This window comes from Epinephelus lanceolatus, chromosome 5 (assembly GCF_041903045.1).
Source record: "Epinephelus lanceolatus isolate andai-2023 chromosome 5, ASM4190304v1, whole genome shotgun sequence".
NCBI lineage: Eukaryota > Metazoa > Chordata > Actinopteri > Perciformes > Serranidae > Epinephelus > Epinephelus lanceolatus.
In genome coordinates, this window is record NC_135738.1 from 10,433,676 (window position 1) to 10,448,553 (window position 14,878).

The 14,878-nt window shown below is 43.9% G+C and overlaps 1 protein-coding gene across 2 annotated transcripts in view; it reads right to left on the reverse strand.

The window, feature by feature from the left end:
- fbln1 (fibulin 1) overlaps nt 1-12,296 on the reverse strand; it is a 46,364-nt gene extending 34,068 nt beyond the window's left edge. The window contains exons 1-4 of one of the 2 annotated variants that reach the window (XM_033635606.2): nt 12,029-12,294; nt 5,708-5,816; nt 3,811-3,940; nt 95-254 (exon numbers count right to left, since the gene is read on the reverse strand). In XM_033635606.2, coding sequence (XP_033491497.1) covers nt 95-254; nt 3,811-3,940; nt 5,708-5,816; nt 12,029-12,083 — 454 coding nt within the window. In that variant the 5' untranslated portion in view covers nt 12,084-12,294. Of the gene's footprint in view, nt 1-94; nt 255-3,810; nt 3,941-5,707; nt 5,817-12,028 lie in introns of both variants that reach the window. The other variant, XM_033635607.2, reaches the window with a different exon arrangement.
- Nucleotides 12,297-14,878: the final 2,582 nt, after the last annotated feature.

Below are 14,878 nucleotides of genomic sequence, written 5' to 3' on the forward strand. Positions count from 1 at the left end.
TCTACCTGAATATTAGCATCCTGATTTGATGGAAGCAAACTGAAGGAAAACATTTTTACATTTGGCCTACTTCATGCTTGTTTTTTTAACCCACATTCAGTTGTTGTCGTGGGTGTGGTCTGGTTGTCTGGGGCTGCAGCCATGCAGCAGGCTCGGGACACCTGGCCACACTGGTAACCCGCTGACAGGTTGTGGTCACAGGTTAGGCCATTCTCTAGGGCCGCCTTCCCCAGAAGACAGCAGTCGCAGCACATCTACAGAACACAGGGAAGAATAAAATAGAATAACCTTTAGTGCATAACGCAGACTTAGCATGCACAAGAACATTTTATTTTTTTTATACATAAAGGAGAGGAAAAACACTGTCACAGAGAATCATCACGCCATTCAGCTCTCTAATGCACCCAGGCAAGTGAAACCAAAACTGCAGACAAGGAAAAAGAAGTTGTGGGATGATGATGATGGTTGGTAAAATACTGGAGGTAGATGAGACAAGTTTTTTATTCTGACAATTGAGGAGGATGTGAGTCAGACAGACAGCCAAGCTCTCAATCAACCCGACAGACAAAAAAGGAGGCTGATTGAGAAGACATTCCAACTGACAGGCTTCATACAGACAGATGAAAAGTAGTAAGTCAGTGAGCGAGACGGACAGAGAGACAGACAGTGATGAGATGACATCATCCCCTCTGGCTGAAGCGTGCTCAATCAATCATTATGGCAGCCTAGTAATGTCAGTCGGGGAGGGGGATGAAAGGTGCAGAGAGTGGGGGATGGTGTGTTTGTGTTGCAGTTTGGGCAACGAGGGTATGTACATGAAGTGTAACCAGGTGTGGTGTATTTGTGCAGTGAGGGTGATAGCATGACTTTCAAATATCACAGCTCTATCGGTTGTGCAGCAGTAGTCATTAAATGCTACTCAGTCTCTGTGTTTGTTTCTGTGGCTTTTACTCTGTCCCAGAAAAGTAAATCATTTCAGTACAGAGTGACCCGCAGAGGCTGGAGGAAAACCAGGGCTCGGCATGTTCAGAACTGTGCAAACAAAAAATGTGTCCACAAAGCCAAAGCTGTCCTGTCGTGAATATAATCAATAGTTTTGGTTTTACTCTGCTTAAAGCAACAGATCAGCAAGGTTACATAACTGTGGTAGGTCAAATGATGTTGGATATCAGTTGTCAGTCTCTCAAGGTGGGGACTTCCATTGAAAACCTACACGCTTAAAAGATAATCCTATGTAAGTCCCGCCCTCAAAGGAAGACTGGTAAAATATGGGCCAGCTTCGGCCAGGGTCTGCTCAAGGTGGGAATTTTGTGCTCTGACCCCGCCTCACTATTTTTTTGTAAAAGGTACGATCGCGGATTGAGGGGACAGAGCTGTCTCGCCTTTAAGCTGGCAGCAAAGGTAATGACAGCGCCAAATCGATGTCTGCATAAAAGGGACAGCTGGCAGGATGGGATCATGGACAGGACAGGTGTGACAGCCGCTGCATTTCGCTCTGTTGACGTCATTTGGAGCAGAATCCTGCACAGGTCCATTTTTGAAAACCCGCACCCGCCCAGATCCATAAAGCTCAGTACCAGAACCAACCATCACTATGTCTAAGTAAAAGCCGCACCCGCCTGCACCCATTAATACAAGTCCCACGACCCAACCTACACCTGTGATTAAACACACACAGGCTACAGTCACTCACATTAAGCTGGGCTTTCCGTTCTGGAATTACAAATCACGCGGACAGAAAGTCTCCTCCCGCCACCATAAAACCTAAAAGGATCCTCTTTGAGTGTCTGGAACTCGATGTTCGCTGCCACCTCATCCTAAAGCCTGATTTATGGTCCTGCAGCGTACCTATGACATACCTACGTCGTTGCCATGACGCCGTCGTGAACCCTTCGAACTTCTCCGTCACTCCATTTCGTCTTGGTGCAATTCACCGCCAGAGCAGTAGGGGGCTGCGTTCCTTTCCTGAATGGTTATCGTCATCTCTAGTTGATTCTTTGTTTAGCTTCCGGCTTTTCCGGTCACAGTGAACAATGGCGACCGAGAGAGAGAGAATCTTGTTGGAGTGGAGTTGTTGGATGTCAAAGAAAGTATGTTAATACTGCAACATCTACATCGCAACAGAAGATGTTTAAAGATGGCGGGGATGGCGCAATCTGGAGACACGGAACCGGAAATGCGTTGCTACCAAGCAAACCAATCACAGCCCTCTCGGTCTCCGCTGGGTCTGCGTCGCCTTGGCGTGTAGTTACATTTTTTGGGAGGTGCATGTCAGGCTACGCCGGGGGCTTCCGCGAGCCTCCTGCGTAGCCAGGTACCCTACGACATAGGTACGTCGTTGATTTAACGCAGGACCATAAATCAGGCTTAAGGCTGTACAGTTTCATTGCAGAAGTCCTGCAGGACTTTGATTTGGAGCCAGAGTCTGCACAGTAGCAGTCTCCACAGTATCAAGTATCCCGCCCATACACCCGTCTGAACAATTGCGAGCAGCACCACTGAACGCAAGCCCACCAATTGGCTCACACAGTTGTCAGTCATGTTGTAAAATCCCCATTTTATGACTAAATAACTAAAACCAAACTTATCAAAAACATTAACACTTGAACACTACCTTAAATGACAGAACCCATCTTTAAGAAAAATTTATTTGATGTGCACTTTGAGTTTTTAGTTCGGCCCATGTCCCATCCATTAACATGGGGAGGGCGGGGTTTAAGACCTATACTGCAGCCAGCCACCAGGGGGCGATTCAGATGTTTCGGCTTCACTTTTGGGAAAAGCAGTCATCCTGGATATCTTATCTTGCACTAATAAACAGCATTTTGGCACCAGAGTCAGCACAGTAGCAATCTCCATTATATACATGCACCTGTTAAACTAATCACGAGCAGCACCACTGATCGCAAGCACACCAATCGGCACACATAATTGTCAATTATGACGTCAAACCCCTTTTTAAAGCATTAAATAACTACTTTATAACCAAACTTGTGACCCATTAAACATCAACATTTTAAGAACTATAAAAAATGACAGAAACCATCTTTTATTTGACGTTTACTTTGAGGGCGGGCTTTACGACCCATACTGCAGCCAGCCACCGGGGGCAATGTTTAGGACTTTTAGGGAGCCATCATGTCGTCCATCTTTATATACAGTCTATGGTAGTGACTTGACCATTATTTTATCCAGTTACAGTGGGTGAAGCCATCTCCTACTCATACATATCTTCTGTCTTATTCACCTTACAGTATCTGGGCACTTTTAAGTCTGAGCCACCACCTGCACTTCAGTCGATCATGTAAAGACAAGCTGTCTCACTCCTAATTATCTCATCCTTTCCAGAAAATGCACCAACTTGCATCCTCTCCTTGGTACATTTTGCCAAGCATTTATCTTCCCGATGTGTTGATGTGGAGTGTGTTGTGAAAATATGGGGGCACAGTGAGGGTTGGGTTGAGGGAATAAAAACATAGAAAGGCTGCAAAGTGCTTGGACGTGAGCCTGCGGAAGATTCTAGAGTCAGAGCTGAATTTATAATCTATCTGACAGCAACAAGCTCCATTCCTCCCTGGAGTGACATGCCTCATCCTGCTCACAGTGCACACACACAAACACACACCATCGTTCTCATCAATCATTTGCCTTCAAACTGGCTGTCCAGCAGAGTGATGTACTGTACATTGATTGAGTGGAGGGAGATTTTTTGGTGCACACTGTGATTATACTCCCTTTTTGTGTCTATATTTTCAGTTAGTAAAGCACACATATGCACAAATATATGTGCACATTCAAGTACAAACACACCTTCGTGGTCTTGGTCTCGCAGGTGTTGGTGAATAACGAATCACAGGCTCCTTGGTCTTTGGCCACGTTGATACCAGTGGTGCACAATTTATCTTCGAGCACTGTTACACAGCACTGCTCCTGCACTATCCTGTCAGCGAGAGAAACCACAAAACACAGGTGGTGCATTTATTCTCAGCTCTATCAATAATCTCCGTGCTGCAGTACAACTCTGCCTGAAAGTGTAGCCCATTAAAATCAGCCCGAGGCGAGCCTGATGGGGATCTCGGAGTTGTCACACTAAAAATGCGTGGATGAGTGGGTTGAGCGAGTCCTGTGTGGATTCAGAGGAGGGCATCGGTCGTTTATTTTTGTTTTGCAACGCTGACATCACTGGATTTAAACTGGGTTGAGCAGCGCTCCCTGAGGCCTTTGTTCTGTTTTTTTAGAGTTGGAGCAACATTTCAGTCCCAAGATGAACATTTGTCCACCTCCACACGTCCTTAATCAGAGTGGGATTGTGTGTGTATATTTTTAAGAAATTAATCTTATTATAATAATATCACTAAAACAAACCACTCCCTTTAGATAAGCATGCTGTGACCTGTGAGAGTGAGGAAGAGTTGCCCATTAATTGGGTGACTAACAGTTGCAAGTATATACAGTTTGCTTGAGGTAAATGACATCAGCAGGGCAGTCACTCTCCTTAGAAATCAGTGATGACATGTTGCTGATGTGATTTAAAGAATAAAGTGAGAAACACGTTGTTACTGGAAGCACTCCAGCCGACCTTAACCTCTTTGCTCTGTGCAATGAGGATAGTAAAATGTATATCTCTACTGGGATCAATAAAATACTTTATATTACTATAATGGCTGCTCAGATGTCAAAAGCAATAACTGGAGTAGCCCCTCGTGAGACTCTTATTATGAAAATATCTGATCAGATTTCATTGTATTGTTTAGCAAAGTCCAATCAGTTAAGAGCGGATGACTGTTTCTGTCTGGTCTGAATATCTGTCTTGCTGCAACTTTACAAGACAGAGAGCATAAAACGCCACCCCCTCACCTCTCCTCTCTCATTTCCAACCAGCCCTCTTTATCAACCCTTACCAGAAATCTCTTTCCAAATAAACTACCGTAGATCTCGAATTCACGTCAAGGCGCGCACCTCCTCTGCAGAACCTTTTAAGGGCACAGTCGCGCTCCTGTTTTTCTTTTCTCTTCTCCTCTCTCTGCTTTTTTTTCTTTCATACTTCTTTTCCCCCTTTGGTGTCTGAAGTAATCGTTCAGATTTCCTGTTATTGCCTCTCTCCATCCTCCCTCTATGTCGCGTTTCACCTCTGAGGTATTTCCTGGGTTTTGAAACAGCCCCTCTTTCTGACCCCCCCTCACCCCCTTTTCCACCCTGCTCCCCCACAAACCTCTGCCCTTTTCCTCTTTTCCCCACACACTATAATTTAGACAAATTTGGGATCACTTAGGGTGGCTACGGTAAATGTGTTTGCCATCAGTGTTCACGGCGGCAGATCTCCCCGGCTTATGGGCCCTGAACCTGTGGCAGCACACCCTCTAGGGTTACCAGCAGACCTGTTATTATCCCATCACTATTAGTGTTTCCTGCTCTCACGTGAAGTGAATAATGTGCCTGGAGATTTAGTGGAGCAAGGTAAAGCAATCTCATATTAAGGGTCTACACACATTTCCCCTCATACATGGTACAGGCCAAATCCCATGGGGCCAATACTGCAGGAGCTTCTGTTGTGCAGATAGCAAATGTAAGATTGTGACAAAGGGTGCAGCGGTTAATGACTTGTAAGTCTAAATAAGCACCGGGCAAGTCTCCTACCCAGCACTCTTATTCTGTATAGATTTGCAATCAGACAGTGAGAGCAGAGTAGCAGATAGCGCCCGCTCACCTGCATGTGTTTGACGCAGAGATGAGAGGCAAGGACGAGCAGTCTTCGTTATCACGGGCTCGCTTCTGGCCATCTTTACAGCAGTCCTCTATGGAGATCTGCTCCACTCCTGCAAAACATTAAAAACAACCCAAGGTGTGTTTATATGAACAGGTAAAAAAAAATATGGTGAGCATCTCATTCACTGAGCACTGTCAGGGGGAGATTTTCATATCTGGCATTGTCTGGTTTGCCGCAGTATGTGGACCCCTACTGACATGATCACTGCAGGAGATGGACCCCAGATGGAGTACTGCTGCATCTGCAGGTATCACACCTGCCTCCATACACACAAGGTGGTGCCCCCAGAAATGTTTCACGGTGGTGGCCAGATGGGGCCAGTGAACATCCTGGGGTGGCACACCAAAACCAAAAGCCATAGATGAATTTCAGGAACTGGATTATGCTGCTGTAGTATGTAGGCAAGTTGAGAATATGAAGAGTTAAGGAATCACATACTGATTAATCTCTCAAGACAGATTCTGCAATTTACATTGTAGAATCTGTCGGCAGCCCTGTGTGAAAGACGACTACAGAGGGGGGGGGGGGGCGTGGCTTTGAGTTTGAATGATGCTGCGCTTTAGCCAATCACAATGGAGGGGGCGTGGCCGAGACGCGCAGGTGTCCTCAGGAAATGTGTACCTACAGAAACAGCAAGCTCCGCGTCCATAGCGACCGCTCCACCCAAAACGCCGTCTCGTGAACATGAAAATTTTTTTTTTTCCAGCGGATGTCTTAGTTACAACATGGTTGAGCTAACTGGAGTAGTTTCATGTCATATCCAACAACGGGAGGCTTTTAGCAGATGACGTCCTGATGTTAGCTTTGCTGCTGCTGTTAGCTGTCCCTGTCAGCTGCAGCCACTGATGCTTTCTAGACATCATGATTTCCCATAACTGAATAAATACCACACATAGCAACACAAAACTGCTTTGCTAGCTCAATCATGTTGTAACTAAGATATCCGCTGGAAAAATATTTTATTCACGGACCGTTTATTGAGTTATTACCTTATTTTTATACAGTCTATGGTTATTACAGACACCGCTAACGGCTAACGTTAACAGCTAACGGTTAGCCCAGCTAATCTACGATAACCATGTTATTAATTACAAAACGTGCACACAGAAATAGTAACGTTTGTTCAGTCATTGTGTTTATAGACTTAACAAACATCAGATTAGTCTACACGGTGATATAATGATGTGAAAAATGTGATATATAGCTAAACTCTGCTGGTTTTCTACCCTAAGTATTTGTAAACAACACAGCGATTCCCTGGGGGCACCGCCGGAAGTGAAGGGCGTGAGCGATCGCCGAGGCCCCTGCACTTCTGTTAGTCGAAAAACTCCGGGCTGTGCCTCCAGAGGTAAAGGAAGAAACCAATGGATTTACCAATGGATTTCCAGATTGCACACTGATAAACCCTGGTTTCTTATTGTACAGTTAATGTTGCTAATTATTCAATGTGCACAGACTAATACCAATCCAGCTACCTTTTGAGTTCCACAACAATGTGTTATGTATCCGCATCATAGACTGTATATAAAGAAGGATGACACGTCTCTACAGACTACCACTGTACAATAATGAACCCAAAATATCCCAGATACAGCTGCCGCCATCTTGCACTGGTGATGTCATTTGGCACCAGAGTTGCTGCAGCAGCAATCTCCATTGTCTTGAGTTCCCATCCATGCACCCGTCCAACCAATCATGAGCAGCGCCATTGATCACAAGCACACCGTTTGGCACACACAACTGTTAATCAGGACGTGAAACCTTATACCATCAAATAAATAGTTTTAACCAAACTTGAAAAAAACAAGCACTTGAATGAACGTCAACATTTAAAGAACTCCCTAAAATGACGAAAAACATCTTTTATTTGACGTTTACTTAGAGTTTTTAGTTTGGCCCAGGTCCCATCCACTAACATGGAGGGGGCAGGGTTTACGACCTATACTGCAGCCAGCTACCAGGAGGCGATTGAGATGTTTTGGCTTCACCTTTTGGGAGCTGTCATGTCGTCCATCTTTATATACAGTCCATAGCAGTTACTTGACTATTATTTTATCCAGTTAAAGTAGGTTAGGCCATCTCCCATTCATACATATCTTTTTTCTTATTCACCTTATAGTACCTGGACACTTTTAAGTCTGAGCTACCACCCCAATCAAGATTTGGCTTCACTTTTGGGGAGCTGTCATGATCTGTATGTGTTAGACAATTCATTGTTCTTCAAATAGACTAGGGCTGTCAAAATTGCTCAAAAATGACGTTCGAATATTCCTTCTAAAAATAACTCATAGGTTCGAACCATTCGAACCACAAGAGGGCAAACTAATACAAGGAAACATACTTGTATATGAAATATAACTACTTGTAGGTATTTTTATTTCAACATAAACGTCTTTGAAAACATTTACATACCTACACATTAAAACACATGAAACAATTATCTATAACATTATGTTATAAACGACCGCGGACCTCTCGCTCGCCCCCCCTCTCTGACCCGTGACCACACCGCCCACGGAAGCGCTGCGAATAGCCTCGAAGCACCGGACCGTGACCGGCTCGTGACCGGCTAGCGCCCTGCAGCGATCATTTCGGCGTCTGGTCTATTTTCTGCGCGAACCACGAGCAAATGTGTCAAGCCGGGTGACGGAGACAACAGCTGGGAGCAGAACTGCTTGTTGACCAGCGTGGAGAAATGCGCGTCTGATGCCACCGCCCACTTGCAAAGAGGACAGCTGCAGTGGTGTTTTTTTCTCTCTCCACAATCGAATATCAATTTTCACATTCGAAGGTCCATTTTTTTTTCAAATTCGAATTTAAATTCGAATTTAGAATATTCGTTGACAGCCCTAAAATAGACTGGTTGTCCTTTTCCCCGTCAAGACAAATATACAGCATTACAGTTGGATTAATAGTAAGGAACAAAACATTTACTGGGAACAAGCCGTACTCAAGTTTAGGGTACCCTTAGAACCCGTTTTCATTCTTGAGTTAAGAGTTCAAGGGACCCCTTTTTGAAAATGGCCAGTTGTTACCTCACCAAAATTTAGCCTAACTTTGGAGTGTTACTACACTGCTTACCAACAAGCTATGCCAATATTATTGGTACCAATGGATGCCATAGGTTGTGTCGTTTCACAAGATACCACTACCTTTGTGCTAGCTTAAAAGATGAGCGCGCCACAGCCTGTTGAAACAGTCATGTCAGCCTCAAATTATTTTCGCCAGGAGGGCAAGCAATTATATCAGATGGGCAATGGCCCCCTAGTGTCCTCCCTTTGGGCTGCCCCTGTTAACACACTCGCCTTGAGACTAATTTCATGCCTTTTTAGCTGATCATGATGAAGCATATCAGATGGTATTGTTTTGTAACATTAAGCATTCTTTGATAAACACATTTTCTTTTGGCGAAGATAAATCCTGCTGATTGAGACGAGTTATGATAATCACATTTGGAAATCTAACCCAAACAAAAAGGATACTGCCGTTGTCCTCTAAGGCATTCTCTACAAGATGGAAAAACAAAATCAAAATCTGTCAATTCAAATTGCCCATAGGCTTTTTTTAAAATATTTTTTTGCCAAAGACAATGAATGATGGATATGTTGTTGCAGACACAAGAGATTTTTTTTTTTTTTTACTGGAGCAAAACCAACTCTGTGGTGATCTGGCTGTTTATTCATGTGGATTAGAGAGTGTGGAATGCCTTGACTCTGTAAACAATCAGCCGTCCCAATCACATCAAGTACATTCATTCGCCTGTGGTTTGTGTGATCTGCCAAACGTGAAATAGCTTTGGCAGATCGGCTTCTTGGACTTTTTTTGCCTTCAGCTCAAACCAGGATAAGTGCGTCAAATTGTTATTAACAATAAGTCCCCCGGGATAAAAAAAAAAACACAGAAAAAATAAAACAAACTTACCGTGAAATAAATTCTGTCGACCCATTGTAACAGAATACGAGTTGTTGCTGGTTAGTGACCGAAAGCCCTGAATTATTGGGAATAGTGATTGTGAAACTCGCTGAACAAATCCATCTGTTTGAGACACAGCGTCTGCCGTGAACAGTCTGGCAGGAGTCAGCAACTTCAGATAATAAGTTAGATTACGCTGGGAGGACAAGTGTCTGGAATAGCAGTCCTCAGTTTTATAGATTTGCTGCCGTCTCCCAGAGGGGCAGAAGGAATTTTATTATAACCAGTAAATCAGAGATGAAGCACAAGCAGGAATAGTCATCACCACAAACAGTTTTCTGCATTGATAAACTTTGTAACAACACAATGTAAGCATTGCAATAAAACTCTTAATTTCCCAGAACAGTTTGCAGGCTTCCATAAACCCAGTGTTGCAGCACAGAACTACGTCAGGTCCAAAACATCACAAGAGTTTATTCAAATCGATGTGTTTTTCCTCAGAAGAAAGCGAGTCATTTCTCCAGTGCAGGCTGCAGGAAAATGAAACGCAGAATTAAAACACTGTATCCAATGCTACTACGCAAAGGATGATTAAGCTGGCAGAAAGGAGTGAATATAGACAGAGGATTTATTACTAGGCAGCCACATTAGCTGACTCACTACTGACTTCTGGAAGTCTGGCACATCCCAGAATTCTCTGGCCAATAAACCTTGTAGCAGCTGGATGAAATGAGATGGTATTTTAAAAGCTTTTCACATGGGCCTACCAAGTGGGCCCTCTCAAAGTCTCTCTCTGTCCTCTATCTGTTTGCAAAGTAAAACTAGGACTCCAACATAACATTTACCTCCAAAAAATATGATAACATGGATATGAATTTGCACCATTAATGCCTCATATAAAGGTGTTAATGGGCAAAAGTCAAACACAGTGTTTGAAATGACAGCTGGCCTCCTACTGTAATTGCTCACACTGCTCTGCCCACAGTAGCTCTCTGCTGATAACTAACTCAAACCCACAAATGGCATCACAGAGTCATTCCAACGCCACCACTGTCTGCCGCTCCAGCAAACCCAAATTGAAAGACCAGAAGTGCCTTTAAAAGCCGTGTGGCGCTGTTTTATCAAAAGAGGCAAACCAGGCGCAGCCGTGCCGCGGTTCCCTGTCTCCGTGATGCATTGTCTGTCTGTCTAGAGAGAGGGCTGATTTCCATCTTGGATGGCAGTGCTGGTTGTGAGGGCCATTCTGTCTTGGCAGGGCAGCACATGGCTTGCCTGCGTCTAGACGCCTCATGTAAACAAGGCTTAATGAGCCCACTGGTGGAGCTCCGCCCAGACAGAGTAGTTGGCCTGGGCCAGACGTCACAACAGCAGTGTGCATCTCCTTCACGGGCTGCACCCGAGGCTTTAGGTCAGTCGCAGTTATATAAAAACTTAAGTCTTTACATGATACACACAGGTACTCACTTAACTAAGGGAGGTGATAGCTGACTGAATTTCACCCCAGACTGACCCTTGACACAACCCCCCACAGCTTGGAGAAAAGTGGCCCTGCTGACTGTGAAAGTTGCCCCATGTGTGACCAGGGGACCAGGAGCATTTGGGTGTGTATAAATCACACTTCTCTGTCCAGACCACCCTGCCCCGGTGAGACGTTGGTCGTTCTGACAGCATCACAGCATACCAAGGCACTTGGCCTTTGACTTGGAGGGCAGAAAGTGGAGAAACCGGAGCAAGGAAAGCTCTTATCCAACTTATGTGAAACTGCATTTTGACACTCATATAAAATCTTCTTTTATCACTTTATAAATCAAGTTGAATCTTGGCTATAGCATAAACAATGTGTAATGAATGAAAGAGAGAGTTTACTTTTTGACATGACATTTTCAAGTTATGTGGAGCATCTGGATGTTGTCCTCAGTCATGCATGACCGAAGAGTTTACAGCTGCTAGAAATGACTTCATATGACAGTTAATATCACTCCCTACATTGTAAGTTGGGAGGTTATATGATGTTTTGTTGCATTTATGTAATGACATAATGGGAAATCTGAACTTCATTTCAATCCTAACATGCAACACTTTGAAGCACCCAGCTTTGTGAGCTTGGCTTTCATCACATGCCCCAACTAGTCCTGTGATAAATTCGTCACCTCCTTGTGTCTCACTCTTTCCCTTTATCACTTTGATTCCTACTGTACATACCTTCACAAACTCGTGTTAAAAAGTTATCTTGCAACATCATAAATCAACACACATGTGCAGCATATCATTCTTTGTCTCTGTTTGGATTAGCTCAACTGAAAGTCATCTGGTAGTGGTGATAGAGTTTCTTCCAGGAAGGTAACTTACCTTGTCCAAGCAGAACTCCGAACAGAGAGCAGAGCAGCACTGCACACGGACCCATTGAATGAAAAGAGATTCAACTTTGGGAGGGGAGAAAACGATGTCCGAGAGCTTTGAGAGTCCCGATGCTGGTTCTTGTGCAGGATGTGTGAATAACGAGTGTTTTAGTGCTCCTGTAAAAACAGAAAGACTGACTCCGCGGGACAGAAGTGGAAGTGATGGAGCTGAGTGAGTCGCAGTTGCAGCGTGACTGCAGGAATGAGCGTCCAATTATGACACTGCGAGGGGCGGGCTGGGGCCACAGGCACACTCAGACTTATTGCTAATCACATGGGTTTTTTCCCAACTTCAGATGAAGGGCTCATTTACAGTAGCCTGTGTCGCAATTTAAAAAATGATTTGGTTTTTGGGACCTATAGATTGGCTCTATACTGTAAGTCCCAAGTCCTCAACTTTGTGTTTTGAGTCCTTAACTAGTCATTGTGCACTCTTCACCAAATGTTAAGCAATTTACTCAACACAATAATATATATATTTTCTTAAATTAACAAAATCTCTTGAATAAAATCTTTTAAAAGAAGGTTTTTGGAAGTTGTTGCATCTTTTGTAACCCGCATATTTTGCACACCGCAACTCCTTTTCTGTTGACCACCACCACAGAGTAGGCCAGAAATTAGTTTTACCACTCACGCTTCCCTTGTCTCAAAGTCAATGGGTCTGTCAGACTAGCTGTTTCCCCCTGTTTCTAGTCTTCATACTAAGCTAAGCTAACTGCTTCCTGGCTTCAGCGTGACACTTAAAGGAACAGTGTGTAACATTCAGGGGGATTTAGTGCCATCTAGTGGTGATTTAAAGCAGCTGTGCGGAACTTTTTACCATTAATAAAACTGTCCCTAGTTCGTATCACCCCTCCTTGAAGATCCGCATATTTATTTGAACCCAACAGCGACAAAAAAGCCTTTCTCTATATGGCTATTTAGCGTAGCCTCGGTCAGGTCGGACACAGCGGAAGTCAGCAAACAAGAATACGGCACCCGGAGGCGGAAGAAAGTCTGCACGCCCGCAGCAGCCCGCAGCCATTAAACCACAGAAGAAGAAGGAGCTGTGTTTACAGAGAGTGTTCTTCAAGTAAGCGGTAAGCAACGGGCATTGCTGAACACATAACAGTTTTACCAGATGTATCTATAAGGACTTGGTTGTACTTTCGATGTCATGGCGGATAAAGAAGGAGCACCATCTAAAAGAAAAAGAGCAGAAGAACAGAAGAAGGCTAAACGGGACAGTGATAGGGCTCGAGCCCAAATGCGTGTAAACCTCGGTCAGGCATTCAGCAAGTGGAGAGAGCTGAGAGATTTGAAAGGTTTTATAACTGATCCCGAGTTGGCCCTTTTCCTAATCGACAGGTATGTAATTTTTGTTTTTATTTAGAGAATATCCCGCAACTTGTTAGGCGTTGTTTCACTTCAATATATGACGACATGGAAGTTATAAGCAAGCTAAATGTAACGTTAGCTGATGTGAACCGCTTTTGTCTAGTAACGTTACAACAAACGCCACAAAATTATCTGTGACTGTGACCATGAACACAAATATACAGCAGGCAGTTGTCCTCAGTTTATAAGAAATTCAGAGCTACACCAGAACATTTATGATTTTCCTCTCGCTCTCCAAATCAAATGCATGCGGTAATTGCCGGTTGCAGTTGAGATTTGATGAATGAAGCCGAATGCCGGCTGCAGTTGGAATTTTATGACACCAGGCTGTGGGTGTCATACCGCTTCAACCAAAGGGGGCGCTATAATCAACGAAAATGTAAAGTTCCGCACAGCTGCTTTAAACTGGTAAAAACACGGACTAATGCAGTTTAATGCTAGAAAACAAAAATCAGTGTTTTTCCAATGTTCTTATTGTGGAGGGATTTCTTACAACAATGGCCAATGTGAAAATGTGAATGGCCCTATCTAGAGCCAGTTTTTGGTTTGTCTCTTCTAGGCAACTGTAGAAACATGGCGTTGCAACATGGCGGACTCCAGTGAGCAGGCAGCTGACTCACCAACAAGAAAGTGTTTTTGGTTAGGTGCCTGAAATAAGGTCTGTGGTTCACACAAGAGACTTTTGAGTTTCCTTCTACGAAAGTTACGAAAGCTTCAATGAGCTTCTATGTCTTGGTGGTAGCTATCAAGTGCATAAATGAAACTACAGAACGTCATCACGCCAAACCGTGCCAAACGTGGCTTTACAGTCTTGTTATGGTGGAGACGTTAGGTCATGTGACCGTAGCATCGTTTGTTCATAGCCTTACATTAGCTTTTTACTTCTGGTGATTGCATCTGGGCTTTAATAATCATGAAATAGAGTTAATTTGTGAAGATTATCTTGCTTAAAAAATCATAAACGTTTGTTTGCCACAAAGCTTATTTTCGGCAAAAATCCCAAATCCAGTTGATGAGGCTTTTTGATGAGGGAACCAGTGCGATGCTAACTTCTACCTACAGAAGAACATTATCCCTTGAGCCCTCTATAGACTGTAAAAACAATGTACATAGCCACTGCCGTCACCCATTGATTTGTGGACTCCCGTTTTGGAGCCTTGAGTTTGGCATTTGCATTTTGGCCATGGCCATCTTGGTTTTTTGGAGTCGGAAGTGACCATATTTGAGAGAGAGAGGCCACTGCACAGTTTTTGACGTGAACAAAATTATCTTTGGTACCATTTTTTCCAACTGTCTCTCAGTAACGTGATTCTTCATCGTTCTCTCTTGCAACTCGATTGGATGCTGTCACATCCAAAGTAGATATGGTGAATTATGTGTTGACTTCCTAGGAGTGAAAAGCGATGTTAGCTTGGATCTGGGA